The sequence below is a fragment of the Sabethes cyaneus genome, chromosome 2 (assembly GCF_943734655.1).
Source record: "Sabethes cyaneus chromosome 2, idSabCyanKW18_F2, whole genome shotgun sequence".
Lineage (NCBI taxonomy): Eukaryota > Metazoa > Arthropoda > Insecta > Diptera > Culicidae > Sabethes > Sabethes cyaneus.
In genome coordinates this window covers 101,033,731-101,060,267 of record NC_071354.1, presented here as the reverse complement: position 1 = coordinate 101,060,267, position 26,537 = coordinate 101,033,731, and the positions used below count along the sequence as shown (strand labels likewise).

The following is a 26,537-nucleotide window of genomic DNA, read 5'->3' as shown; positions in this document are numbered from 1 at the left end:
GCGTACCGTCGGTGCCTGGCGCACCTGTGGTTCACTGCCTCTTATTCAGCAACTCCTATCCCCACCTCCTTTTGGTACCAGCCGGGTTACGAGCAATTTTGGTGGAGATCAGGTAACCAACCCCGGTGGAAGCCAAGGTCGTATGCTGACAGGGAAGAAGGGCTCTTTCGAGCTTCGTTGATCCTCCGGAGATAGACTCACGCAACGAAAAAGGACTATATATTGGAAACCCGTGACGTTGAACTATCGATTTCTCAACTTCCAAGGTAGCACTCGAGTGCTCTAAGACGTATTGTAGAGCCGCAAATTCGAGGTCATAGCACTGCAGGGGTGTCCTTTTTTATATTGTTTATGCAAGGAGAAAATCTTCATAGACAGCACCTCCACGGTGCCGAATAGGATTCGCAAGGTGCCAACATGCACCTACCTACTAAAAACTGTCCTGCTGCCTATTCCCGAACCCCTCCCGGAACTACCGTTAGGTTTTACTTCAGGAGGGAGGACGTGCCGACTTATCCGTTGCGTATGTGGATTCACACAACACCCTTGTCACTTCATACCGCCACTACCCTTCACCTAGGGCCTGGGCTGCCCAATCACCCCGTTACTGACCCTAGCTAAGCTATGTCAGGCCCTGTCGTTGCAAACGTTCTAGCCGTTGCAACTCCGTTATCACATCCGTACCTCACCATGCCTTCTACCGATCCAGGATGATATGTTCTGGATCAGCCTATAGGTTCACCTGCCGTGATCGGTGCGATCCCATTCCGCCTGCCAACGCCTAATAGAGTCCAGCCTATTTCTGTCTCTAGCGCCCCTGACGTTCCTCTGCCTATGGCACTCAATGTCCTCACCTAGAAGTATGCATATGGGAATCATGGCTGCAAGAACCCCAATCGCATCCAACGATATAATACAGTAACCGCACGCAACGCGCAATGCCAACAGCCTGAACACCTTGTTCAGACATGCCTGATTGCGCTTACTCTCCAAAGCCGGTGCACCCATGCCGGTGCGCCATACCGTAGCACCGACATGGCAACGCTGGCCACCAGGCGTCTCTTACTGCTGCTACGACCGTAGCAGTTCGGCATGATCTTGGACAGCGCAGTAATCGCCGTTGACGCTTAATCACAAGTATAATCCACATGGCTGGTGAAGTTCAGCCTGTTGTCTGCCATAACACCCAGGTACTTCACACTTCGTTTGGAGACAATCACCTGTCCTCCCATGATTATTTTGGCCTCTAAGGCCGACTTGCGGTTGCTGATCATCACCGCTTCCGTCTTGTGGTGGGCCAATCGTAGATTGACGCCCGCCATCCAACCCTCTATTATGCTTATGGCGTCCGATGCCAGCATTTCCACCTCCTCTAGAAACTCGCCTACCACTGTAAGGACGATATCATCAGCGACCCCAGTGGGTAGTTCGAGCCTCAGCACCCCATCGTACATGGCATTCCATGGGGCCGAGAATCGAGCCCTGTGCAACACCCGCTGTCACTTTGTACTTCTTCGCCCCATCCGCCGTGTCGTACACTAGCGTCCGGTTCTCGAAGTAACTTTTAAGCAACCTGCATAGGTGGTCCGGTACCCTCATCCTATGCAGCGCTAACGCGATTGCACCCCAGTTAACGCTGTTAACGGCGTTTTTGACATCGATTCTGACTATGGCACAATACCTGTCGCCTCGTCTTTGCGTTTCATAGGCTTCTCGGCCCTCTCTACCACGGACTTTATGGCGTCTACAGTGGACTTCCCCATACGGAATCGAAGTATGTTTTCTCGCTCGAATCTCGGCTGGGAGGGGCTGTAAGTTGGTTAAAAATTATATGCGTTATAAGAAATGTTACTCAAATTCAATTCATTTGCGTTAAAAGTTAGTGGCCTTCTACTTTTTGATAAAAAAGTAAAAATGAAACTTTAAAACCGATCGTCGCGATGAAGCGAAACCCGTTATACTGAAGCTGATTATAGTCAGTTTTGTAGCGAAGCGGTGTTGCTGCAGTTGAAACCGAAGCTTCATTGCTTCATTGCCGAGTGAATTTACAATTGAAGGTGACGTTGTCGGGCTCTACTTTAAACTGGGAAATTTCGAGCTTGCAAGTGTAACCCATGCCTGTCAAGACCGTCATCGGGGATTTCAAAATTCAGGTCGCAGGTCGGCCAGGAGGAGGAATATCAACCGGTGATTGGAGGGTTCAGCGCACACCAGCGGACCAATGAAATGGGCCTAAGACTTATCGACTTTGCCGCCTCCGAGAACATGGCTGTACGTAGTACCTTCTCCCAGCACAGACTCCTACACAAGTATCCCTGGAGGTCGCCAAATCAGACAGAATCATAGATCGACCACGTTTTGATCAACTGTCGGCACTTCTCAGACATTATCGACGTCAGATTCTATCGGAGCGCTAACGTTGACTTGAATGACTACCTAGTGATGGTTAAGATGCGCCAGAACTCTCCGTTGTGAACAACATTCGGTACCGATTCCAGCCTCGGTTAGATCTCGCGCCGCTGCTGAAGCAGCCAGACGTCGCTACGAACTACGCGCATTCACTCGAAGCGGCGCTGTCGGAAAAGGACGTACTGGATGAAGCCCTTCTTGAGGACTGTTGGAACACCGTCAAAACAGTCATCAGTACTATAGCGGAGCGCTCCATCGGGAATGTGGCGCGGAATCAGCGGAACAATTGGTTTGACGATGAATATAGGAGAGTGATAGATGAGGAGAACGCTGCGGGGGCGGCTAAAATGCGCAATGCCACATATCAGAACGTGGAAAGACACAAACAGAAGAAGATGGCGCGAAATTAAATCTTTCGGGAGAAACAGCGCTACCTAAAAGAGCAGGAATATGCAGAGTTGGAGCGGCTGCATCGTTTTCAGGAATCGCAAAGTTCTATTAGAAACTGAACGGATTCCACAAAAGCGTTGTAACGCAAGACCGATAGGTGGAAGCAGCACTTCAATAAATATTTGAATGGCGCTCAGGCGGAGAAGCAAGGCGGCGACGCGGGAAGGCGACTTCGACGGTGCAACCCCAGCACAGCCCCAACGATAGGCGAAGTTAAGGAGGCCATCATGCAGCTAATGAACAATAAGTCGGCTGAGAAAGATGACATCGGAGCGGAGCTTTTGCACCGACTAATTTTTAGAATTCGAGATACATAACAGCTACCGGAGGAGTGGAAAGATGGGGTTATCTATCCGATCTACAAAAAGGACGACAAGTGGGACAGTGAGAATTACCGAGCGATCACCGTTCTCAATGCCGCTTACAAAATGCTGTCCCGAATTATTTTCCGCCGACTATTACCACTTGCTTCGTCGAAGGTGCTCTACAACGAATCAAATATTTACACTGCGGCTGATCCTCCAAAAAGGCCGTGAATACGCACCATTTGTTCCGCATAAGATACCATCGACCGGAAAGAGCTATAGAAAATCATGGACGAGAACTGCTTCCATAGCTCATCAAACTGATTCAACCTACGATGGATGGTACACAGTGCTATGTTCGGATTTCGGGTGGATTGTCAAGTTCATTCGACTCACACAGAGGGCTTCTTCAAGGTGATGGTCTCTTATGCCTGCTATTAAACATAGCATTACAAGATGCTATCAACCGAGCGGTTATCAACACGCGGGGCACGATCTTCAACGAATCTAGTCAATTCGTCTGCTTTGCCGATGGCATGGATATTATCGGCAGAACATCTGCGGCAGTGGCTGAACAGTACACCAGACTAAAACGCGAAGCAGAAAAGATTGGGTTAAAGGTAAATACGTCCAAAACAAATTACATGCTGGCCAGTGGAACCGAGGCCCATCGACACCACTTGAGCAGTAGTATAACGATCGATGGCGATGAGTTTTAGGTAGTTAACGAATTGGCAGGGTCGTTTGGGGTGATTTGAACACCTGGGGTAAAATGGACAGGTGCTTTATCTCGGAAAGTTGTAACGGTTCTGGCAAGTAGCTCAAGCTAAAGTAGTGTTTGTATGGGTGGTGAGTGAGCTTCGAGGTACGATGCTGGTCTAACAAGCCAGTCGACGTATGTTCAAATCTTGGCTAGGTGGTGCTGCTAGACAGAGTCAGAGTCAGGGACAGAGTAGGATTGTTGCACCAGCTCCGTAATTGTTCTATACTCTAACAGCCGGCTGTGAAGTCTGTCGATAGAGAACGGTCAAGTCTTAGAAAGACGTTTAAGCCCAAGGCTTTGCTCGAGGTTTGAGTATAAAACCTTAAAAATGTAAATGCCCTGCAGTACAAAAGCCTACAAATATTTGTTACTGCACAATATGCAGCAGAGGGTGCTAGTGTTTGCACACTATGGAGCTAATTTGCGGTTGTGTTAGTGCTTAGTGGTTTGTTTTCCCCAAGTTAGAAAAATCCTACAACGGCATCATAGAAAAACCAACAGCAGCAGCAACAAATCGCGTGTACGTATACTAGTATCTGCTCATAGCTAGTGGGAATAAACCATTTGCCATCATCAAATTGCCTGTAACAGGATAAAAATTAACTACTGGAGAAATTTCATGAATTTTGGCATATATATTGCTGCTGTTACTATCCGAACATGTTAGTAGCCTCATAGAGCCCCACGGGAATCTGCTCCGAAGTGGCCATTCCTGGGACAAGCCATCAAATGTACTCAAAATGGATAATAATCAATTCCTGGACGAAATTCATGAATTTTAGCATACATGTTGCTAGGGTTTCCATCCAAACATGTTAGTGGCTTCCTAGGACCCTACGGGAATCTGCTCCAGAGTGACCATTCCAAAGACTACTCGTTAAATCGACTCAAAATGGATAAACATCAACCCCTGGAGTGATTTCATGAATTTTGATACTAACATTGTGTGGTTTTAGTGACAATCAATTGTACAAATTTGTCTAGGGTTCGGAGATCCGAAATCACGGGAACCACATAAAGACGTAAGGCCGTTCCGGTCCTACATGCTAAAAATAAACAAATTTTCCAATCTTTCTTTTCAAAATCGGCCAACAAATGAAAAAGTTAGAAGCATTTTCTTTCGCTGGGTACCCTGGTACCCATCCGAGCACTTATGGGTGTTAAATGTCCCGTACACATAACGGTTAAAAGGATTTTCTTTTGTAATATCCGTTCGTCAGTTCGTGAACTGTCATGTCACGTGAATTCCAGATAGTTCATACCCAAAGTAGTGCGTTTATGTGACAATAAGATAATTGTAATTTTTTATATTAATGATCGATTGAAAGTTGCGTAATTTGCTGTAGAGAAGTTTCTGTAATTTTTCACGTAGAAAGGATATGTGGGTCATTGTGTATGTGTATGTGTACGATAAACCAAAACTTATTATTTCATTCACATCAAAGTAGGGTACGGGAGGGTAGGTTTCTAAATTCAGCTTATTTGCCTCTTCTTTCGCCAATAAAAATACTTAGCCGACATACAATTTTAATATGGTATAACTATTTTCTCAAGACTGTAAGAAATCTACTATTTTTAGTTCAAAGAACGTCAAACCCACCTGTTCTTCCATTAGAACTAGGCCATAGGCCGAAAAAATAGATGCCATCGCTTAATGGGCTGAAAATACGCTTCCGTGCCCTATTTGAGCTCACGAACAATCGCTGGTTGTGATTTTCCAGTCAAATATTAAGCTATCACATTATTAGGTACGTTTGAATCGTTTATAACTTTTTAGCGTTCACCTAAATAATACTCAGAACTATCATTTAGTAAATCCATAGACAGCCAGTATGACAGCTGCGACAACGGTCTGAAGTTGGTGACAATTCTAGTGGCGGGCACTGAAAATAGTGTTTGCAATCCCATCCTGGAAAGTTTCCGATTCTAAGTTATGCGTTTAATTTGAATAGTAAATTAGCAGAGTGAAGCGGCACTCCTAAATATTTGATAACAGTGAACAAATGCATAAATTTTCAACTAAATTGTGTGATACACATTAGAGATGGTGACGATGCGATGGTTTAATTCAAAACACGAAAGAACAATATTTTTCTTTGTCAAAAAATACAAAAGTTAAGAAACAAGTAATGTTTCAATATAATATTTTAGCTGATATCAGAATGCGTGAATGGAATGTGATTTTGAATCTTTGTGATGCATTTTCGGGTACTCACCTTAGTATATACACCAGCGCTACTTAACTCATTTTCTATCACCATCACAATTATGCCGAACATACCCATGACGAGGGCGTAATCACTGATTCGTTTACGCTTCTCGAACAGCGCTTTCCGCCGCCCGAGTCGGTATCCTACATTCGGTTTGTGCTTTTGACCTGGACCGCCTTGCACCGTGCCGGGACCTTTACAGACGCCGCCACCCAGGCCTCGCTCCTCCATGTACCTTGATGATAACATTCATTAATGTTGTTATGTTGCCTTGCCGGAGGAAAAGTTTATGTTCGTGTTATGGCGGAGCAGGTATTGTTATTTCTATTTGTCTCGAGCCGCACACACCGTCTTGGCGCTGGATTGCATTAGCGCCCCGAAGACTTAGCTTTGATCTTGGCAATTCCGCAAGTCGGAGAGCCGCATGCTCGAGTTTGTCGGAAGGACACTGGGAGAATGGTAGTAAACACACGGGGAGAGAGGATGGAACACACACATGGAGAGGAATAATTACCTGGGATACTCTGAGTGTACGCCCACGAGCGCGATACCGGCTTCTTCTGTGCATGCAGCCGATACTGATTCTCGATTTCCGGCGCACGGCGTTTTCATCGATCCAGGAATCGACAGCGTGGACACAGGCTTTCGGAGCTGCATGTCGAGATGGAAAGAAATAAAAAACGGAGAAACTGTGGTTACTGGTTGGGTTTATTTTCCGACAGGTAAATTTGAACGTAATAAAACTTCGAGAAGAGGAAGAAAGGTACAGGAAAGATATCGCCGTCTAATCTATGCGGATTTGTCAATAAAAGCTGACAGCAGGCAATAACATTACAATAAGCTTTGAAAAAGCAAGCGAACAGCGTGCACAGGAAAGCGTAAGGAGCATGAGTTAATCAATTCGTCCCGTCTTTTGAGGGTGATAATAATGATTAACGATACGACTACTGAGTGTCAAGGTCAGCTCAGCGGGAAGCAGGAAGCATGGAACATGACAATCATTGCGTTGAACGCTAACACGGTACGAATTTACAGCTCGTGATTAATGAGTAGTTTTCAATGGATTACGGTTTCAACAGCTCAGCGTATGCTGTTGTGGATAGTTCAACTAAAGTAATATTAATTGCTTTTCATAATAAATTTGCTGTCGAATCTATATAGTTGAAGATCTTAAACTTTGTAGATGAGAAATGTTTTCAACCATAAAGTACCTAATAAAGCGACATTGCCATGGCAGTAACATCAAAGTAGATGCTTGGCAGGAATATATTCCTGGAGGTGTTAATCCAGAAAAACTACTTTACATAAAGTAATGAAACCGTAACCTATTCAGTAAAGGACAGTTGCTACATGTATCAACGGTGATTGCTTTACTGGTGATTTTGAAGCTTTAAAAGTCTATATTATTGTGAGGTGTTTCAAATGTGCATTGCATATATTTCACTACATATTTTTACAGATATTGTATTTTCATGAATCGGTTTGATTGCAATGATGCTGAAAAATGAAACCCGCTGAACTTTCGCTAAGCTATTGCGTAACAGATTTCTTGACACAACGGAACATACAATTGTTCTTTGAATATATATTTTTTTATTTGACTTTAAATTGCACTGCTTTGATCAACTGACACTAGATAAAACAAACCATCATGCTGTTTGCTACTGATAGGATATTTTCAATTTCGAGAACAGGAGAAGCGCTACTATCATTTGCATTTTCTTGGTTACGTTGAGAAGTGTATTGCTTGTTTGGTTTTATCTGTATTGCGTACAAATGGTTTGCAATTTCCTGTTTGAATGGGATTGGTTTGTTTGTTTGTTTGAAATTTCTATTTCGGTATTTAAGGTTGACAGCCGGTTACTAAGTCGCTGGAGTTTGAAATATAAAATAGATGCATATGTTTTATAAGCCACTAGTTAATACTGAGATTTGATCGATTTTTAGGTGGGAACATTTTTGAAATGCAATATTTGTATAAATGGTTACCAGCCATTATACCAAAGAACATGAAATGTTTTGCAAAACTAATGATTTCCTTTTAGATTAAGGTTTTATCGGCTCATCAGCTCTGGATGAGTCTAAAAGTCTAAAAGATTATTGAATACAGTCAATAACCACGTCCAATACTAATGATTTCCTTTATTTTACACTATCCGTTACTTTGTTTTGCTTTGTTAGGCAGGACAATGCAAGACTATACTTAATAGAACATTATGTAAATCATTACGAAATTCTTTCAATATTAGAATGAAAATTTCTAAAGACTAATGATTTTTCCTTAGTATACACTATGTCATCCGTGTGGTATCCTAGTGAATGGATGAGGTAGAGCGACGACGTAGAGGAAGTCCGGTGACGGTGCGTTGAATCAGCAGCAATTGTGCTGGAATAAGAATCTACGTTGTCTTTCAATGAATATTACATTGGCGATCTTTTCAAAAAAATTTCTATTCTGATATACAGTTACAACTCGAGCTCTTGTGCTTTTCGATAGAAGATGAGGAAGGAGTTTTTCCAAGCAGTAGGTAATGAACAGGTAGGGAACAGTAGGTGAATGAACAGAAATCTACGTATAATAAAAACAGTGTAGATTTTCTTGGGTTAACCCTGGATGGTGAAGGAAGACTTCCAATGCGGGAAAACTCTCCGACATAATGCATTTTGATAAACCTAAAGATACTGCAGATTTTCGAACCTTACTTGGCATCAGTCCGTTCATTAGAAAGTTTTCTCATCATACTAAGCCACTGCGTGATTTACTATCAGGGGTATCTAACTTCAAACGGAACAGAACGCATCAAGATGCTTTCGTTTTTCTTGAATGGATGGATGAGGTAGAATTAGTTTCGAAACATTGCCAGAAACGAGTCGGGATGCACCTCCCTCCAAAAGGCAGATTGCCAGAAAAATAAAGCGTCCACGAAGATATCTTTCGAATCATATTTTTTAGTGTAGGTTAAGCTTTCTTTGGAATGTTCATTGCTTTAAATTTAACAAGGGGAGGATGTAGTATCCTAGTGAATGGATAAGTGAGCGCGACAACGTAGAGGCAGTCGGGTGACGGTTGTAGAAACTAAGAAATCATGGAAAAAATGAATCCAAAGCAGATTTCAACTAAATTTTCAAAGGCGATAAAAAATAGTTTACTTTTTTACATGTACATGCACGTTTGTCTGTAGTAGCACTTAAAATGATAGAACTGATGAATGTGCCAGTAAAACGCCTCGTTCTCTTAGCAAATTTATCGAAAAATACTAGCAGAACTTTTAATGCTTAATTATAAGAGCAACTTCAATTAGAAGCTTTGAACATTTGCCAATTTACCGGCTGTTGATATTCGATGAGAGAAAACTATAGTTAGTTTATCTCTTTATGGCCTAATGACTTGTCCAATTGCTGATGTTCGATGAAAAGGGATCAGTACATGTACTGCATGCCGGAAACGTAATATAGAATGTAGAGAGTAACACTGGCAGGATGATGTCTTGTGGCCAAGCTGACATGCTGCGAGAAAAACTGCATCGATTTTTTTAATAATATTTGTAGTTATTTTTCGATAGGTAACCAGTTATATGTTCAAGTACAGACTGTACACGAAATAAAGGGATACATTAATTAGTTTGTTTAAGCGTGTGAACGTGGTTAAACTATTACTAAAATTTGCTTAGATTGTATTGTTTACGTTGGCAGAATTTCAAAGCAATCTATTAAATGCTTATTGAGATGAAATCGGAGCAAGAGGAGATCCAGCAAAACGTCATTACCGCTGTCGTGGAAAATTCGACTGCGTCTCATATCTGAATCGGGAAATATCTGGAAATCCACCGTTAGAGGGTGTCCCAGGTGATGCAATCATTCAACGAGACCCAGAGGACCCGGCGTTGGTCAGGCTGTCGGCTGAAGCTGTCCGTAAAACGATGAACCTTTCCGGCCTTCAAATCTTCAATGTGCGAACAGCACTGAACCGGAACGACAAGCAAAATCCGCACCCAGACGTTGTACCCAAACTGGCTGACGAAACCGAGATGCGTCGTGTTGGAGGACGAAAATGATATCAAGGCGGACACAACACAGTGGTTAGGGCACAACGCGTACTATAAATTGATAAATCTACCGGGACAAGTACTTTCAGAAGCGCCTGCTGCGCCGCAGGAAGGCGGTAATTGTGTCCAGTTGAGAAGTTTTGGGCCATCGAGAAAGCTAGACTTCGTATAACACCTAAGATAGTTTTGAAAACAGTGCGTAAAAGTATCAAAAGAAGGCCGTGCTATCATTGTCCATAATTGTTAAGATCGACTGAGGTATATATAGTGTATTGCGGATTTTCGGCTTTCCAGTCAGTTTTATATTGAAAACGGCTTTTTTATACTGCCTGACGTTTCGGCCTTTGGTTTTGGCCTTTTTCAAAGGTAATATGGTTACGTTTTCTTGTCTAGTCGTTGATTGCCAACAGAAGGAAGTTCAAATTCTAACAGCTTCAAATGCATTGGTTTGGTAACAAAATAATGTGCACACCTAAACCTTTTGACCATAGTGCACAACTCAGTGCACAACAGTTGTGCACTATGGTCAAAAGGTTTAGTTCACAAAGTAGCTTCTAAGTAACCTAAGTAACCTTTGTGCAGCGCTGGGACGAACGGTCCGCAACTAGCCCTATTAAAGGCGTTTTGACATAAATCGTGACTATGGCACGATATCTGTCACCCCGCCTCTTTTGTCTCATTGACTTTTCTATGACTGACATTGGCTCTCTCCGACTGACTTGATGGCATCGATAGTAAACTTTCCTCTATGGAATCCATACTGCGTCTTTGCCAACCCGGTCTCGCTCTCCATAATGGGCGTTACTCTGTTCAAGATTACTTGCTCTAACAACTTCTTAAGTTAGCAATGAGGGATCTGCTGGTGGTATCCCTGGCTTTTGTAGCAGCACCAGTCTCTGTATTTCCCATTTGTCTGGAAATTCGCATACTTCTAGGCAGTTCTGACACATCTCTCTTAACATATCAGGATATGCTTGAATCGTCACCTTCAGTGCCTCGCTTGTCATGTCGTCAACCCCTGGCAACCGCATTAAGATCCTCCTTCGGAGCGAGGGTATTATAAGTTTGACTGTACGGGGTCGGATGCCCCGCCACTGGATTGTGCTGCAGGAATAAACCTTCCACGATGACTCTTAGCTTTCGAGGGCAGGTTTTCTGCGGAGTCGATGCATCTTTCATCTTTTTCATTACCACCTGGTAGGCACTGCCCCAGGGGTTTAGGTCTGCGCAGTGGCGCAGTGTAAAACTGACGTTGTACAAAGCTATAACGGGGGGCAACTAAAATTTTGGATTTTTTTTCTTAAACTGTCAAAAAAAAAAGACAAAGATTCATGAAGAAGATCTGTTTTACCGAAATTAAAGATACATTATCCAATGCTAAAAAAAATTAGTGTACATTTAAAAACGGTCTGTAATCGGCTGTTCGGCGACGCTTTCGTTTGCCGTCGGAACAGGAGCCGTTGTACGGCCGTCATGTCAACTTTGCGAATGCATCTCTTGATTTACCAATCAACTGTTTGAAATTCGTGGCTCTCCAGTTATTTTTGTACACCAAGGAACTCAAAATCCCGAAGAAATCTTCGATTGGGCGCACTGAGACAGATTTTTCGGGTCGTGGTTTTTAGGTACAAATGGGATCGAATGGGTATTCAGGAACGATTGTTTTTTTGGCGTAATGCGATGATGCTCTATCCGGCCAAAACAAGTATTGTCCATCTGCATGATGTTTTTGTAGTGACGGGATCAAAATTTCCTTCAAACATTCGTCTGGTACTTCTTAATTGATAGCCAAACTAGAGGGCTTGTTGTTGAAGGCACGAAAAAGAGGACGATGTCCTTCTGCATCCATAATTTTGATTGGTCTTCCATTACCTTGCTTGCGAATAGTTGTTGGGCATCTTAGGATATGGTAAAAAGCCGAAGGCGCAACATATTTGCTTTTTAAATGTTGTACCGCATACTTTTTGCCGAGATTTCTGTTGCAGTTCGTAGAACTGTACAACGCGTTCCCGAAATGCTTCTTGTTTCGACGACATTTTTAGCAAAACTGGGTAAGCATAAACAAAACAAATAATATTCATTAAAAGAGGAGAGAGAGAGAGAGCTAATACATACATACTTTCATTTCTCTCTGAGCTCGTTTGTTGTTGAGCATAAGGGCCGCGAAAAAAATCCAAAATTTTAGTTGCCACCAGTTAATCAGACCGGTAATTCTTTATAAATTTGTAACTTTAACTTTGTTTACGGTATATCTTCCGTTCTATTACCGTATGGATGGAAACAGAAGGTAGCGTAGACCTAGTAACCATGAGCTGCAGGCACTGACACGCAACAGGCACGAAATGAAAAACTATAAACCGATCAGTGGAATCAGAAACCAAACAGTACCCACTCCTGTAATGTGTGCTAACAACTTGGTTAGTGAAAAACTTAATAGAGATATGGTTCGAGGAAGAACTCCCTGTGGACTGCTAGGAAGGTCTTATAAGCCGTATCCACAAGTGTTAAGCGACCTGACTGCTGAGCACAGTCAGTCGTCTGCTGTTGGTTAACAAGTAGACTTGGGAGATTCTTTGTGGTTGTAAAATAGACCTCATACAACAGTCGCGACAATCGCGATTTGCTCAATTTGTTTAACATAAGTTTTCAATCAACTTCAATTGAAGAGACTAAGGAAATTGTAGCAGAAAATAATGAAACTGAATCAAAATGTGACAAGACGTAAAAGTGGAGAGGGTCATTAAACCAACACTTATAGTTTAATAGTTCGTTTCTTCTTACCAAGTTTAAAGTTCCGCGGATTGAACCAACCTACGTTTTCGGGTTAGGCTCCTTTGGAATAGGTTAACCTCTAGGTTGTGTGTATCAGGTAATATTTCAACAAACCTACAAAATGTGGCGAAGCGCTCAAACGAATCATTTTCGTTGAGGTTACTTACGTTCGAAGGCTGCCTTGCATCAATTTGGTGTCCGTCTTCAAATGCCTTGCGATGAAAATTCAATAAGAATAATGCCAATTCGTCTCTTTTTGAAGAAACCATGTTGAATAGGTAAAATATATAATTTGTCGGTAGTCGGCGAAGTCAAACTTGTCGTAGAATTTTCCACCTCTCAGAAAATTTCACTTCCAATAGTATGGCACGATTTCGTTCCACGCTGTTCTGTCTGCATCATAAATCCCAGTTGAACATTCTTGCCTCGTAGAAAAAAATCTCATTAAAAGCAAATTATACTTATCGGGCAGAAACATTCAGCTGCCATCATAACTGTTGCGTTAAATTTATTCAAACGAGGGCATCATTCTATAGTTTTATATGCGTTGCCCTGATGCTGTCAGTAAAAAGAAAATGAATCCAGATATGCAACACTCCATCCCAACATCCCAAGAACCCACCCGAAGCAACTGAATTAGCTTCGCGATTTCGATCTTAGAATAGTTAGCTTAGTTATGAAAACTTCCGGCATACATGGGGATAAAAAGATTTCCGCTGCATTTGCTACCGCGAGCAACGGCGAAATGTGCAAATGCTCATATATAAATCAACCTAACGCAGCAAATGAAAAGAAAGGAAAAATTGAAATGCACATCAGTTTCGTTCGCATGGATTCACGATGACATTTGGCTTTATAAATCTTCATTTTGTGGGTTGCTTTTCACCGCGTTATGTTGCCCGTTAGCCTGCCGCGGATAATGCCTTTTCATATAAAATCATGCAAATTATTGTGGGTGTGTGTGTGTGAAATAAAACTTACGATACTGCATTCCGCTTCGAGACGGTAATTGGAAGTTATAAAAACTGCACTGAACGTGTTGAATATTGAAAGTTTGAAACTTTGAATAGTTCTGTTGCTGGGATTGCTAGTGGGATGAATTAAATGAGTTTTCAATTGACAATGGAATGGAATCGACAGTATTGTTTTTCTTTTCATTTCGTGTCGTTAATTGTCATAAGTTATCATTGGAAGTGAAATCTTATTATTCAGAGGGTCTGTCTTTTCTGATTCTGGATTGACAAGCGACGTTGCGTTGGTAGTTCGATTATCACGCAGAATGCGTGATTGAATACTGCAAAGTCTGACTAAAAGTAAATCTGGACGCCCCTCGTGCGTCACCGGTACGTCTTTCGCGGGTGGTACTGGAACTAATTGACACAATTTTGTTTACATCCTTATGACGAACAACTGGTGCAAGTCCCGTCAAAACCAGCACATTGCGGAGTAGTACAGAACGGAACAGTGGGGAACGGCGTAAAAAAATCTTACACAAACACTTAGAAAATCGAGAGTTTCCTGGATCAAAGTTGGACAAATCAAAGTGCCAAAATCAACTGTGTGTAATGATTTGAAGGGTTATAAGGAGAACCTACGTGTGAAAAGGCGGCAAAGAACTTTTAAGAAAATCGGAGCTAGGGACCGAGAGCTGAGCAGGATACGATACCGTTGAACGCGAACAGCTATGGCAGATAATGCACGAGTACGGTTTTCCGGACAAACTGACGCGGCTGATCAAAGCTACTCTGGAACGAGTGATGTGCTACGTGCGCGTTTCGCGGACACTTTCAAGCCCTTTCGAATCGCGCAGAGGGTTACGGCAAGGGGATGGACTGTCCTGTATGTTATTCAATATCGCCATTGAAGGTGTGATCCGGCGAGCGGGCATCGAAACGAGGGGAACGATCTTCAGTAAGAGTAGCCAACTCACAGTCTTTGCAGACGACCTCGACATCATTACTAGAAACCGTGCGACGGCGGAGATAATCTACACCAGACTAAAAACGGAGGCTAGGAGGATAGGATTACAAATTAATGCGTTGAAAACAAAATATATGTTAGGAAGAGGCTCCCGAGAAAGTAACGTTTGCCTCCCACGGCAGTGACTATTGACGGCGATGAACTGGAAGTGGTTGATGAGTTCGTATATTTGGGATCTCTGGTCACCGCCGACAATGATACGAGTAAGGAGATCCAACGACGCATTCAAGCTGGAAATCGAGCCTACTTTTTCCTTCACAAGACGTTTCGAACAAGGAGCATACGCCGCCGCACAAAGCTGACGATGTACAAAACTCTAATCAGACCGGTAGCCCTCTCCGGACTTGAGATAGTAACTTTATTTACGCAAGACATACGTGCACTTGCCGTTTTTGATGATTATAACAGACCGTTGAATTTTTATTAAAAGATGTGGCTTTTCGGTCTCGAGTTTCTTACGAAAACTTTATTTTACGTTTAGCTGACGTTTCGCAGAACTATGCCTTCATCATCGGAGCAGCTATTGTTATAAAACATTACAATTATTTAAACAATCTTCATCACTACACATATAATTACTTACAACGTTGACAAATGTTTTCTTAGTCAAGTGTTTAAACATGAAAATGTTAATATTGTTGACCCTCTATACTGAAAGCATAACAAAATGAATTGCCGTTTTTGAACGAAAGGTGTTGCGGACTATTTTTGGCAGAGTACAGACGGAAACCGGAGAGCGGCGGAGACGTATGAATCACGAGCTACATGCACTGCTTGGAGAGATTCCCATCGTGCACCTGGCGAAAGTTGGGAGACTACGGTGGGCTGGCCACGTCGCAAGGATGCCGGACGACCGTGCAGTGAAATCCGTTCTCTTCAAGAATCCCACCGGCACCTGGACTCAACGTGCTAGATGGCTCGACCAGGTTGAAACCGACTTGCGTTTGTCGAGACGTGCAACGAATTGACGACGAGTAGCCCAGGACCGAGTACAATGGAAAGGAATTCTTGATACGGCAAGAGCCACCCCGGCTCTCGGCTGAATAAGTAAAAAGTAAACTTTGAAGGACGACGAAACCTACGTGAAAATGGATTACAAGTTACTTCGCGGTAAAAAATATTACATTGCCGCTCGGTGTGGTCACGTCCCAGGCAAGTATGAGCTCGTGTTTACTAATAAATTCGCAAAAAAGGTCTTGATCTGGCAAGGACTGTGACTGTAGACTGAAGACCGAGCTTTTCATCACTTCCTCAACAATGACATCAAGTGTACTTAGGGGTAATCCGGGTATAACCGACACTGGATAAAACCGACACCCCTCGATTTTTTAAGTAATAAGCTGTTTTTTTGCAAATCGTCTAATGCATTCTGTTTATACTTGTTATTTCTTACGTTTCGAGTCATTTTAACACCGCCGAAGTTCTGCAGCTGTCAATACAAACAGCAAAACAAGATCGGTAAGCAGTGAAGCAACAGTCCTTGTAAAATTTCGCAAGCGGAATTTAAGACTTTTAGTAGGAAAAAATTATAAAATTCGATGCCTTTTGCATCCTTGATTTATCAGCGATTATTATTTAGTCTACTTTGTAAAAATACCGACGATTTTTTTCGTTTATTGGTGCTCTAAACCATTGTTTTGAAATTTTGAGTCAATTCGGGGTAAAATCGACACTTTTAGTCAGGATAAAACCGACACAGGTTTTGTGCTTCTAGATAGTATGTGTTTTAAGTTTAATGCGTTTATTTTTATGTTTTGGTATAAAACTGAGAGTCTGGGCTGGAAAACAAGTGAAAATGTCAAAATTACTATTGACCGTTGAATTAAAAAGGACAAATTCAAGGATAAATGAAAAATCAGGGGGAAAGGAGGGGAGGGGGTCAATTCTTCCTCACTGTCGTTAGGGGTACTATAGGCACCTTCCCTGTAATTTTTTTTAAGAAATGATTTCACTTGATATTTATGAGGTGTCGGTTTTACCCTGACAGGGTGTCAAGTTTATCCGCACTGCTGCTTGTTATGCCTGAAGACACATAATTTTCTTTTTCATTATATATCAAAAACATTCACAATAAGTATCAAACAGACCTTATGGAATAAAGGATTTAGAGAAACTAAGATTCTGGGAGATTTGTTGGACAATAATTGATGTACAAATATGAAATTTCTGTGAAAATTGTTAGGGTGTCGGTTTTACTCACAGTTCCCTTATATGGAAGAATGCTTGAAAAAACGCATTTTGCCATTCATTCGTAATCACAAAGATAACGTTATATTTTGGCTTGATTTAACTAGCTGTCGATTTTGTGCCAAAAGAGAGGAAACCTCCCAATTTTCCGAGGTTTTGTCCCATTAGGCAATTTTCAAGCAACGACTTCGACGAAGTGGGGGGGACTGTCAACAGTGCTAAAGAAATGCTTTCAAAGTGAAAGGAACAGGCTGATTCAGTCGCATCTTCAACTGTTGCAGTGTATAATGAGTTCTTTTAAGAAAAAAGTTCGCGATTTTAGCAGAATCAGAGAAATGATGCAATGATGTAATACTGTAATACTTAAAGCCGAGTAAAAGTTGTGCAATTCTGTCATTTATGTTTTTTTTTGCGACGCTCCAGTTCCGAATTATAGGTTGTTTTTGCGTCTAGATTAACTTTTAGCCAGGCTTCAAGTACTTTGTTCATTTGGTAGAAGCCTATTAAATTAATTATCAAAGAAATTGGTTAATTAATAGACCAGATTGATGCGGGTAGATTGATGATAATGTTACAAGTATTTGTTCCACTCAAAATAGTAGTTTCTTCAATCTCAGCGGGCATTTCAGATCTGTTTATTGATAATAAATTTCCAAAAATTTATTTCCGATGACGTTTGACAAGTAGTGCAAAGTTTCGAAAAAGAAAAACGCTTGTTTCGAAATATAGCAGATGCAAGAGTAATTCCGTAGAATTTACCGAATGCTTGGCGTACGGCATTGGCATGACACAGTTATTTTTCGAATCAGATGACTTGTCTAGTTGCCAACTTGTCCACTTGTCTACTGGTCTACGCTAACGCACGCTGGCTGGTGTGGACAAGAACAGAACCAGACGCAGTATTGTGCACTCGTCCAGCAATTTGGGAATGCACAGACTCGCTGGGTGATTTTTAAGTTGAGAGAACGTAAAACGTTAGGGTGACGATGGCTGCCTGGAACAAAAACTAATCTCGAAAAGAAAAGAAGGTTCAGAATGACTAAAATTACGTAAAGTACACAGGAACGCAATTTCGTACCAGATAACATCCGATTGCGTTAAAATTTTGCTTCCTAGTCTTACAAACAATTTTCGTTTCAGATTTCCTTTATTTTGAGATGGTCAATTTTATTGTTACCCTAACGAGCAAACGATGCTTTCCCCGTTGAGTTGATCAAATTTGGAAGCTCAAATATGTGGTTGGAAAAAGCAGGAACTGGGAAGCATCCTGTTTGTTTATTTTTCACAACGACGACTGATGTCGCATTTCGGTTTCTTTCTAGTTTTAGGTAAACTACTATCGCCGTATTTTCTAGAGAAACAGCGTAGATAGATACACTAGTTTGAAAACCAAATCAGAACCTGCAACGATGGCAAACTTTCTAATGGAGTGAAAATAAACAAATCAACTGTTGGTTTGGCTTTATTAAGCATCAGTTGCTGAACCAATCAACTGGAACCAACCAAAAAAGTGGAGAATAAAAAATTAGATTCATCAAAGAGCAAAAAAGAATTAAAATTAACTAATAATTGGGATAACTTCAATTAAATCTCTCGAGCACGAGCAATTTACAGTTTGGGATAACTGTAGCATTTTTTTGTGTTAATCCAATATTGAAATTTTAATTATCACCATGGTGCTTCCTACTACCTTCGTCGCGGGAAATTGATTTAGTTAAGCTTGTGCTTTTGTGGGATTTTATTTCAAATAACGAAATGCACAGCAGTGCTGGTCGTAAATTTGTTGGTTAAGGGCATCATCGGTCAGCTGCTGGGTGTTGGGGTCGATGTCATCATGGGCAAAGTGATTGGAAAAATGATTTTAAATGCTCTCAACTGTAAGTCTGATAAAGTAGAGCGACATAAGAAGTACGATAATGGGTGCAGCATAGTACAGCAAACGATTACTCTTTACAGTAGTAAATGTTGCAAGCAATGCTCCACGGGTGCTGTGGTAAGGGTAGTTCAAACGTATAAATCACTAATGAAGAAATGCTAATGTTGATGATGGAATCATGCAAAAAACTAGGATGAAGGAACTAGAAGAGCATTCTTACGGAATTATGGTGCACTGAATATTAAATTTTCTCCACTTCTCGTGTTAGGAAACAATTTATTTACAGTCTTAAGAAACGTTTTAAGTTATTATACGCGTTTAACCTATTAGTGCTTTAGCATATTTTAGCAATTCAGCAATTTTGGCAGCTGATAATCGAGCTGGTTGATGCTAAACTACAACCGAACTACCTCAAATTTCTTTTTTGGGGACTGAGGAAATGTCTGGTGCGAAGAATGATAAATTAGATGAACTGGGAAATGGAAGGTAGGGCTTGCACCCACGTTTTATCGGTTGGTACCCGAATGTTTTACTTACTAAATTACTGCCATACTCTTACTTTGGGTGGTCTAATACCTAGTTTTTATGTTTCTCCCAATTCTATCATTCCACACACATAATCATATCGAAATTTTTCAGTTCAACTAATTTATCATTCTTCACCCCAAACATTTCCTAACTTCCGCAAAAAATAGTTTGGGCCTTAACCGCGTACAGTCTATTCAAATACAAAAAAGAAAAACCATACCCAGTGGTGGTAAACCAACTAGACTTGCCGTAGCTACGTCCGGCAACAGACTGCCTGTTTCTATCGCGAACCAATCGAGTAGATAACAGTCTATTTTCGCGGTGGTAGAAACAAAGAGCAATCATGCAATCATGCAATTGTCGTCACCGTCACGTGAAAATTTCGATTCGCAATGCAGCGAAGAATCCGCTATGTTTCCATTTGGATTGTTTGGTAAACGATGAAACAAGGTCCGGAATCACGGGAGAAAGTTGAGAGTAGAGATGGTTGGGTATGAAAATTTGAATACCTGAACCCGGCCCGAACAAATTAAAAACTCGCACCCTACCCGAACCCGCAATTTTCTTTTGATACCCGAACCCGATCAGAACTTGTCGAGTGCGGTACGGGCTCCGGTACCCGACCATCTTTAGTGATCTCTGAGTTCAAGAGAGATACCTAAACCCGATCCGTACCCGATTTCAAAACAAAAATTAAGAACTCATACCTGGTCCGAAGCTGAAAATTATTTGTTTTCAATCCCCGAACCCGGCGCGTATGGGTACGGGTGCCGGTTTCGGGTAAATGTTCCGCTAACTGACCATCTCTAGTTGAGAGTGGTTAACGAAATGGAGGTGCATCGTTATGGATGACGAGGCTTACATCAAGGCGAGCACAAAGCAGGGCAGGAGTCGATCATTTTTGAGTAAGTAAGGAGGAAGAATGTGGATAATTTCGCTAAATTGTTGTTGGGTTGGCAGGTCATCGGGGGTTCAAGCGGTTCACGCGATGCGCCCGGGAAAGGGTATTGTTTTGGAATTTAATTCTTTGGCGCGTGACAGGTTTGCGCACTCCCGCTTCGCTTGCGCGTGGTGCTCAGAGACCCTCGGTTTCTGGAGCCAACAACCCTCGCGCGCCCATGCCTGCGGCTTCGCGTGCATGATCGCTGACGATGGCTTCTTGTGTAACTACGAAAGTTTCTGCTTCTGAAGGGCACTCAGCCTATTATTTCTGCTGGAGTGCGCTTTGGCGTGATAGTAGGTCAGGTGACCGTACCGTTTCACAACGCCAAGGCAAACCAGTGTTTTCTTTTTCGGCTCAGGCTGCTTTGTCCTAAAATTGGGAGAAATTTCCGGTCGAGATTTGATCTCGTCGGCCCGAGTTGGGATTTTATGCCGCAGGTTTGTTAGGGCCGTTGCACATGGAAATGAGACGCGGTTTTCACCACATGTGGCATCTTGCCACTACGGGCGGCCGGTTTAGATTTGTACAAAGATAACAATGTTCATGTTGTACCAAAAGACGCCAATTCACTCGCTGAAATTTCACGAAGGAGGAAGTGCGGAAAGTAAGATAAGGGAGGGCAATTAAAGCTCCTCTAATTTGGTTTGTAGCTCGTACCTTTTTATCAAGCTGGAGTCATAACCGGATTCAAACCCAACTTATCTTCTAGTACAGCGTGAAATTAAGGACGCTATAAATCAGCTCATGAACAATAAATTTCTCCACAAAACAAATAATGAATTCTCTCACCAATTACGAACAGGCATCCTTCACCTCAACGACGGATCTACGATACGGTAAATCTCCCAAAAATGCCGTGAATGCAGAGTTCCCAAACACTGTTGGTTCTGTGACTTTAGGGCTGCATATGATACCATCGACCGCAAAAGGTTATAGAAAATCAAGGACAAGAAAAACAGGTTTATCAGGCAGATTTAGGCTTCTTTTGTATTGTTTATGCAGGGAGAAAATCTTCATAGACAGCACCTTCACGGTGCAATAGGATTCACATGGTGCCAACATGCGCCTACCTACTAAAAACTATTCTGCTGTCCGTTCTTGAACCCCTCCCGGAACTACCGTTAGGTTTTACTTCAGGAGGGAGGACGTGCCTAAGCACTCCGACTCATCCGTTGCGTGTGTGGGTTCACAAAACACCTTTGTCACTTCATACCGCCACTACTCTTCACCTATGGCCTGGGTTGCCCAATCTGCCCATTACTGACCCTAGCTAAGCTATGTCAGGCCCTGTCGTTGCAAACGTTCTAGCCGTTGCAATTCCGTTATCACCACCGTTGCCGCCCTATCGACGGCACCCCATGCGCGCTGCTCAGCGCACATTCTCTGCACGATGTTGTCAGCGTTGTGTCTTCCCCAATGACCGAGTAGTCGTGAAACGCGGGCAGTGAAACATCACATGCTCCACCGTTTCCTCAGCTACCGTGCAAACGGGGCAAAAGGGTGAGCTTACCCGCCCACGCGTATGTAGATACTTCTTAAAGCATCCATGTCCCGACAGGAACTGGGTAAGGAAAAAGTTTACCTCACCATGTCTTTTACCGATAAAGGACGTTATGTTCTGGTTCAGCCTATGGGTCCAACTGCCGTGATCGGTGTGATCCCATTTCGCCTGCCAACGCCTAATAGAGTCCAGCCTAACTCTGTCCCTAGCGTTCGTAATGTTCCTCTGCCTGTAGCACTCAATATCCTCACCTAGAAGTAGGCATATGGGAATCATGGCTGCTATAACCCCAATCGCATCCAACGATATGGTACGCTAGCCGCACGCAACGCGCAATGCTAACAGCCTGAACACCTTGTTCAGACATGCCTGATTGCGATTACTCTCCAAAGCCGGGGCCCATGCCGGCGCACCGTATCGTAGCACCGACATGGTAACACTGGCCATCAGGCGTCTTTTATTGCCTAGGACCGTAGCCGTTCGGCATTATCATGGACAGCGCGGTAACCGCCGTTGACGCTTTACCACAAGCATAATCCACGTGGCTGGTGAAGTTCAGCCTGTTGTCTGCCATAACACCCAGGTACTTCACGCTTCGTTTGGAGACAATCACTTGTCCTCCAACGATTATTTTGGCCTCTAAGGCCGATCTGCGGTTACTGATCATCAACGCTTCCGTCTTGTGGTGGGCCAATCGTAGAGTGACGCCCGCCATCCAACCCTCTATTATGCTTATGGCGTCCGATGCCAGCATTTTCACCTCCTTTAGAAACTCGCCTACCACTGTAAGGACGACATCATCGACGAAGCCAGTGATCTCGGCCCCAGTGGGTAGTTCGAGCCTCAGCACCCATCGTACATGGCATTCCAGAGCGTGGGCTCGAGAATCGAATCCTATGGAACACCCGCTGTCACTTTGTACTTCTTCGCCCCATCCGCCGTGTCGTACACTAGCGTCCGGTTCTCGAAGTAACTTTTAAGCAATCTGCATAGATGATCCGGTACCCTCATCCTATGCAGCGCTAACGCTATTGCACTCCAGTTAGCGCTGTTAAAGGCGTTTTTGACATCGATTGTGACTATGGCACAATACCTGTCGCCTCGCCTTTTCCGTTTCATAGGCTTCTCGGCCCTCTCCACCATGGACTTTATGGCGTCTACAGTGGACTTCCCCTTACGGAAGCCAAACTGCGTGCTTGCCAGTCCGACAGATTTAGGCTGTGATGAGTGGTATGTTGTACTGTGTGCGGATTTCGGGTGGATTATCGAGTTCAATTGACTTTAAGAAGTTTCGTCAAGGCGATCGTCTGCCTGGTCTTCAACATTGCGCTGCAGCGTGTTATGGACAGAGTGAAGGTTAATACGCGCGGCACTTTCACAAATCTAGTTAACCCTTCTTTATCGACAGTCTTCGCAACCGGTCATTAGAGTATAGGACAATTACGAGGCTAGTACAACGATCGTATTGAGTCTAGCAGCATCACTTAGCTCCTAGCTGAGATTCGAAGATATGATGACTGGCTTGTTAGATCTGCAAACTGGGTCAAAGTCGGTCCAATGACATCGACTGTCGACGGTCGACTGGATTTCGCAAGGACATCGTAGAATAAGCAGACCCAGTGGCTTACGGTGATGTGGTTTAGCCAACGACATCTGGACTCGGTTGACGAGAACCTGTCCTGGCGACGGGTGAAAGCCATGGCGAGTAACCGTCAACAGTGGAGATCTCTGATTTCAGCCGTTTGTTCTACCGGACCGGCGGACATGGATACATAAGCAAGTATTAGTGAAATTTTGATATCAAGAATCCCTTGTCGCCAATTCGTCTAGCGTTTCGACACACGCTTGTCGGTTTTAACCTGGTTACACCAGCACATTGCACAGAGGTCCCATTGGTATCAGAACACGCGTTTTTTTAATTGCGCCGAAATGGTTGATTATACTGGTTAAGTATGTTCAGAGAAATTTCTCAGCGTTAAAAGTTCTTTCACATGGCATGAACGATTATTTGATTAATCCCCCTAAAAGTAAGATAAAAAATTTATTGTTTTGAACAGTAAGAGATACATACAGCAAAACAAAGTTCTACAATTTTTTTGAAAAGATTATTATAAAGAACTTTGCCAAAGAAAGTAACCTTCTAGCTAGTATACTTTAGAGATAAAGAACAATTTTTTTGGAGACTTTACGAAAATCAATTTTTTGACCACAGTTCTTTCTACAGTATTTATACGCATTTGACATGTTCGGCAAAGATTTTCTAACAATCAAATTACATACTTTTGTAGAATATAGTAACTTGCTATCGTCCATATTTGCGGAGAAAATTAAAGTTTTCGTTTAAAAATTATACAATTTTCAATAGCAATAACTCCCAAACATGCAAATATATTCAAGCCATTTATTACCCATGTGAAAGTACAAGAAAAATACTACAAAATGCAAAACAAATTAGCTTGACCCTGGCTATACCTCTACCAAAACACTCGCATTGAAAATTGTTACTCGGTTGAATTTAATATGGCGTAGTGTAAAAAGCTTGTTGTTCCGATCAAGTAAGTGTGCAATATAAATAATGAAAATGTGTAATCCAAGCAGCATGGATTATTTGTAGAGATTCAGAAAAAGATTTTCAAAATTCGTTTTCGGGTGAAATTTAATTACTACAGTTTGAGGTGTACAAATTTCGAAGTGTATTTGAAGATACTTCATCCTCACTACCGCTATTATTGTAATGGGACCACTGTGCATTGGGTCCCTCTGTTCATGGTGCCTGTGAGGTTCTTGAAGAGAACGGGTTCCACTGCATAGTTATCCGGCATCCTCGCGACTCCCAACTTTCACCAGGCGTACGTTGAGAATCTCTCCAAATAATGCCACTCGTGATATGGGATGGAAAAAAATCGCTTCTGGTGATCAAGATCATAGAAGCGATCAGATTCAAATTCATTGACATCACTACTTGTAAGCGACAAACACTTTGTCGCGATTCGCACAGATTATGACAAACCTCATGTCAGATCATGTTCATTGCATGATTGCGTTTAGAAATATAACAGATACAGACGATTGGTTGTGTGCATCCTATGAACCAAAATACAAACAAAATGTGTGACCTTTTTTCTTGCAGCTAGGTAAGATGTAACACTGTGATCGACTGCTGAGACTGTTTAGAGAACAAAATCTTGTGATCAATGCTAACGATTCACTGTTTGTCATGATCTGTACGGATCGTGATCTGTGCGTGTGGCGATAACTCACAGATTTTATCAAAATCACTGAGCTTCCATCCCTGCTCGTGATTCATACGCCTACACAACTCTCTGCTTTCCATTTGTACTCCACCAAAAAAAGTCCACAACTCCTTTCGTTCAAATATGGCAAGTGCACGTATGCCTTCCGTAAGCAAAGTTACAATACGCAAAGGTAGTCTGTAAAGGACTACCGGTCTGAATGGCGTACAGTACATCATCAGCATTGTGCGGCGGTGTATGCTCCTTGATCGAAGCGTCTAGTAGAGGGCAACGTAGGGTCGTATTCCAGGTTGAATGCGTTATTGAATCTTCCCACTCGTATTATTGTCAGCGGTGATCAGAGATCTCAAATATATGAGCTCATCAACCACTGTCAATAGGCACCATTTAAATTGGTCGCAGTTCTAGAGAGTTCGGAGTAAATTAACCATCTTAGTCTTGTACCACTCCAGAACGTCTTTCGTGTAGTAGCAGAAGTAATCTGAGAAATGGTAAATGGTTGAATAATGCGCTCCAGAACCACCATGAGGTTCCACAGTCTCTGAATCAGCAACTCCTATCTCTACCTCCTCGTGGTACCATCCGGGATACGTTCCTTAGTGGAAATCGGACAACCGGTGGAAACTAGGGTCGTATGCGGACAGAGAAGGGGGCACTCATGCGAAGGCTGAAGTGTAAACTCTCCGCCTGCAGGACGGTTCTCTTGACTCCCAGGAACCAAAGCAGAGGGTCCAAAGCCCCTAAAGAAGATGATTGTAATAGCTGTTATCCATGGCTATTATGTAAAAACTTGAATGGATAAACCCCTAATCCAAGGTGTGACGCGACCCGTGCCGAGGGATGAATGGTGGACGGGGTTCTATAAATTCTCTCGCCCCAACGAAGCCTGTGGAGTACCAGGGCGCCCTCCACAGCAATCCACAGCTCCCTTGCTGCATCAAGCCGGTCACTGATGCAGTGGACGATTTCTTACCGTACTAGCTCTTTCTACCGAAAAGCAAAGAAACGAGTGAGGTGGAGCGGAGAGTAGGGGAGGAGCAGGACTTGAACGATGCGCTAGCAGAGGTACAGTCCTGATCCTCGTCTATCCTCAACACGCCGACTCGTTGTGAGTCGACAAACGAAGATATGGCTCCAACTCTTTACTCACGAGTTTCACTCTGTCTGATCTCTGACTGTGTGCTGGGCTGAAAGAAAAGGAGAGCTGAACAGTTACGGCCAGTAGGATGGCTGTACAATCGCTCAATCAATCTAAAAAAATATATAACGTCGAGTATCCACCCCTAGGTTACTCAAAAGTTGCTGAGTTTCAA

At 42.8% G+C, this 26,537-nt stretch overlaps 1 protein-coding gene across 1 annotated transcript in view; it reads right to left on the bottom strand.

Moving 5' to 3' along the window:
* The window catches only part of LOC128738726 (small conductance calcium-activated potassium channel protein), a 567,023-nt gene that overhangs the window by 124,700 nt on the left and 415,786 nt on the right, over nucleotides 1-26,537 (bottom strand). Inside the window, exons 3-4 of the mRNA XM_053834053.1 lie at nucleotides 6,652-6,788; nucleotides 6,144-6,372 (exon numbers count right to left, since the gene is read on the bottom strand). Coding sequence (XP_053690028.1) covers nucleotides 6,144-6,372; nucleotides 6,652-6,788 — 366 coding nt within the window. The remainder of the gene's footprint in view (nucleotides 1-6,143; nucleotides 6,373-6,651; nucleotides 6,789-26,537) is intronic.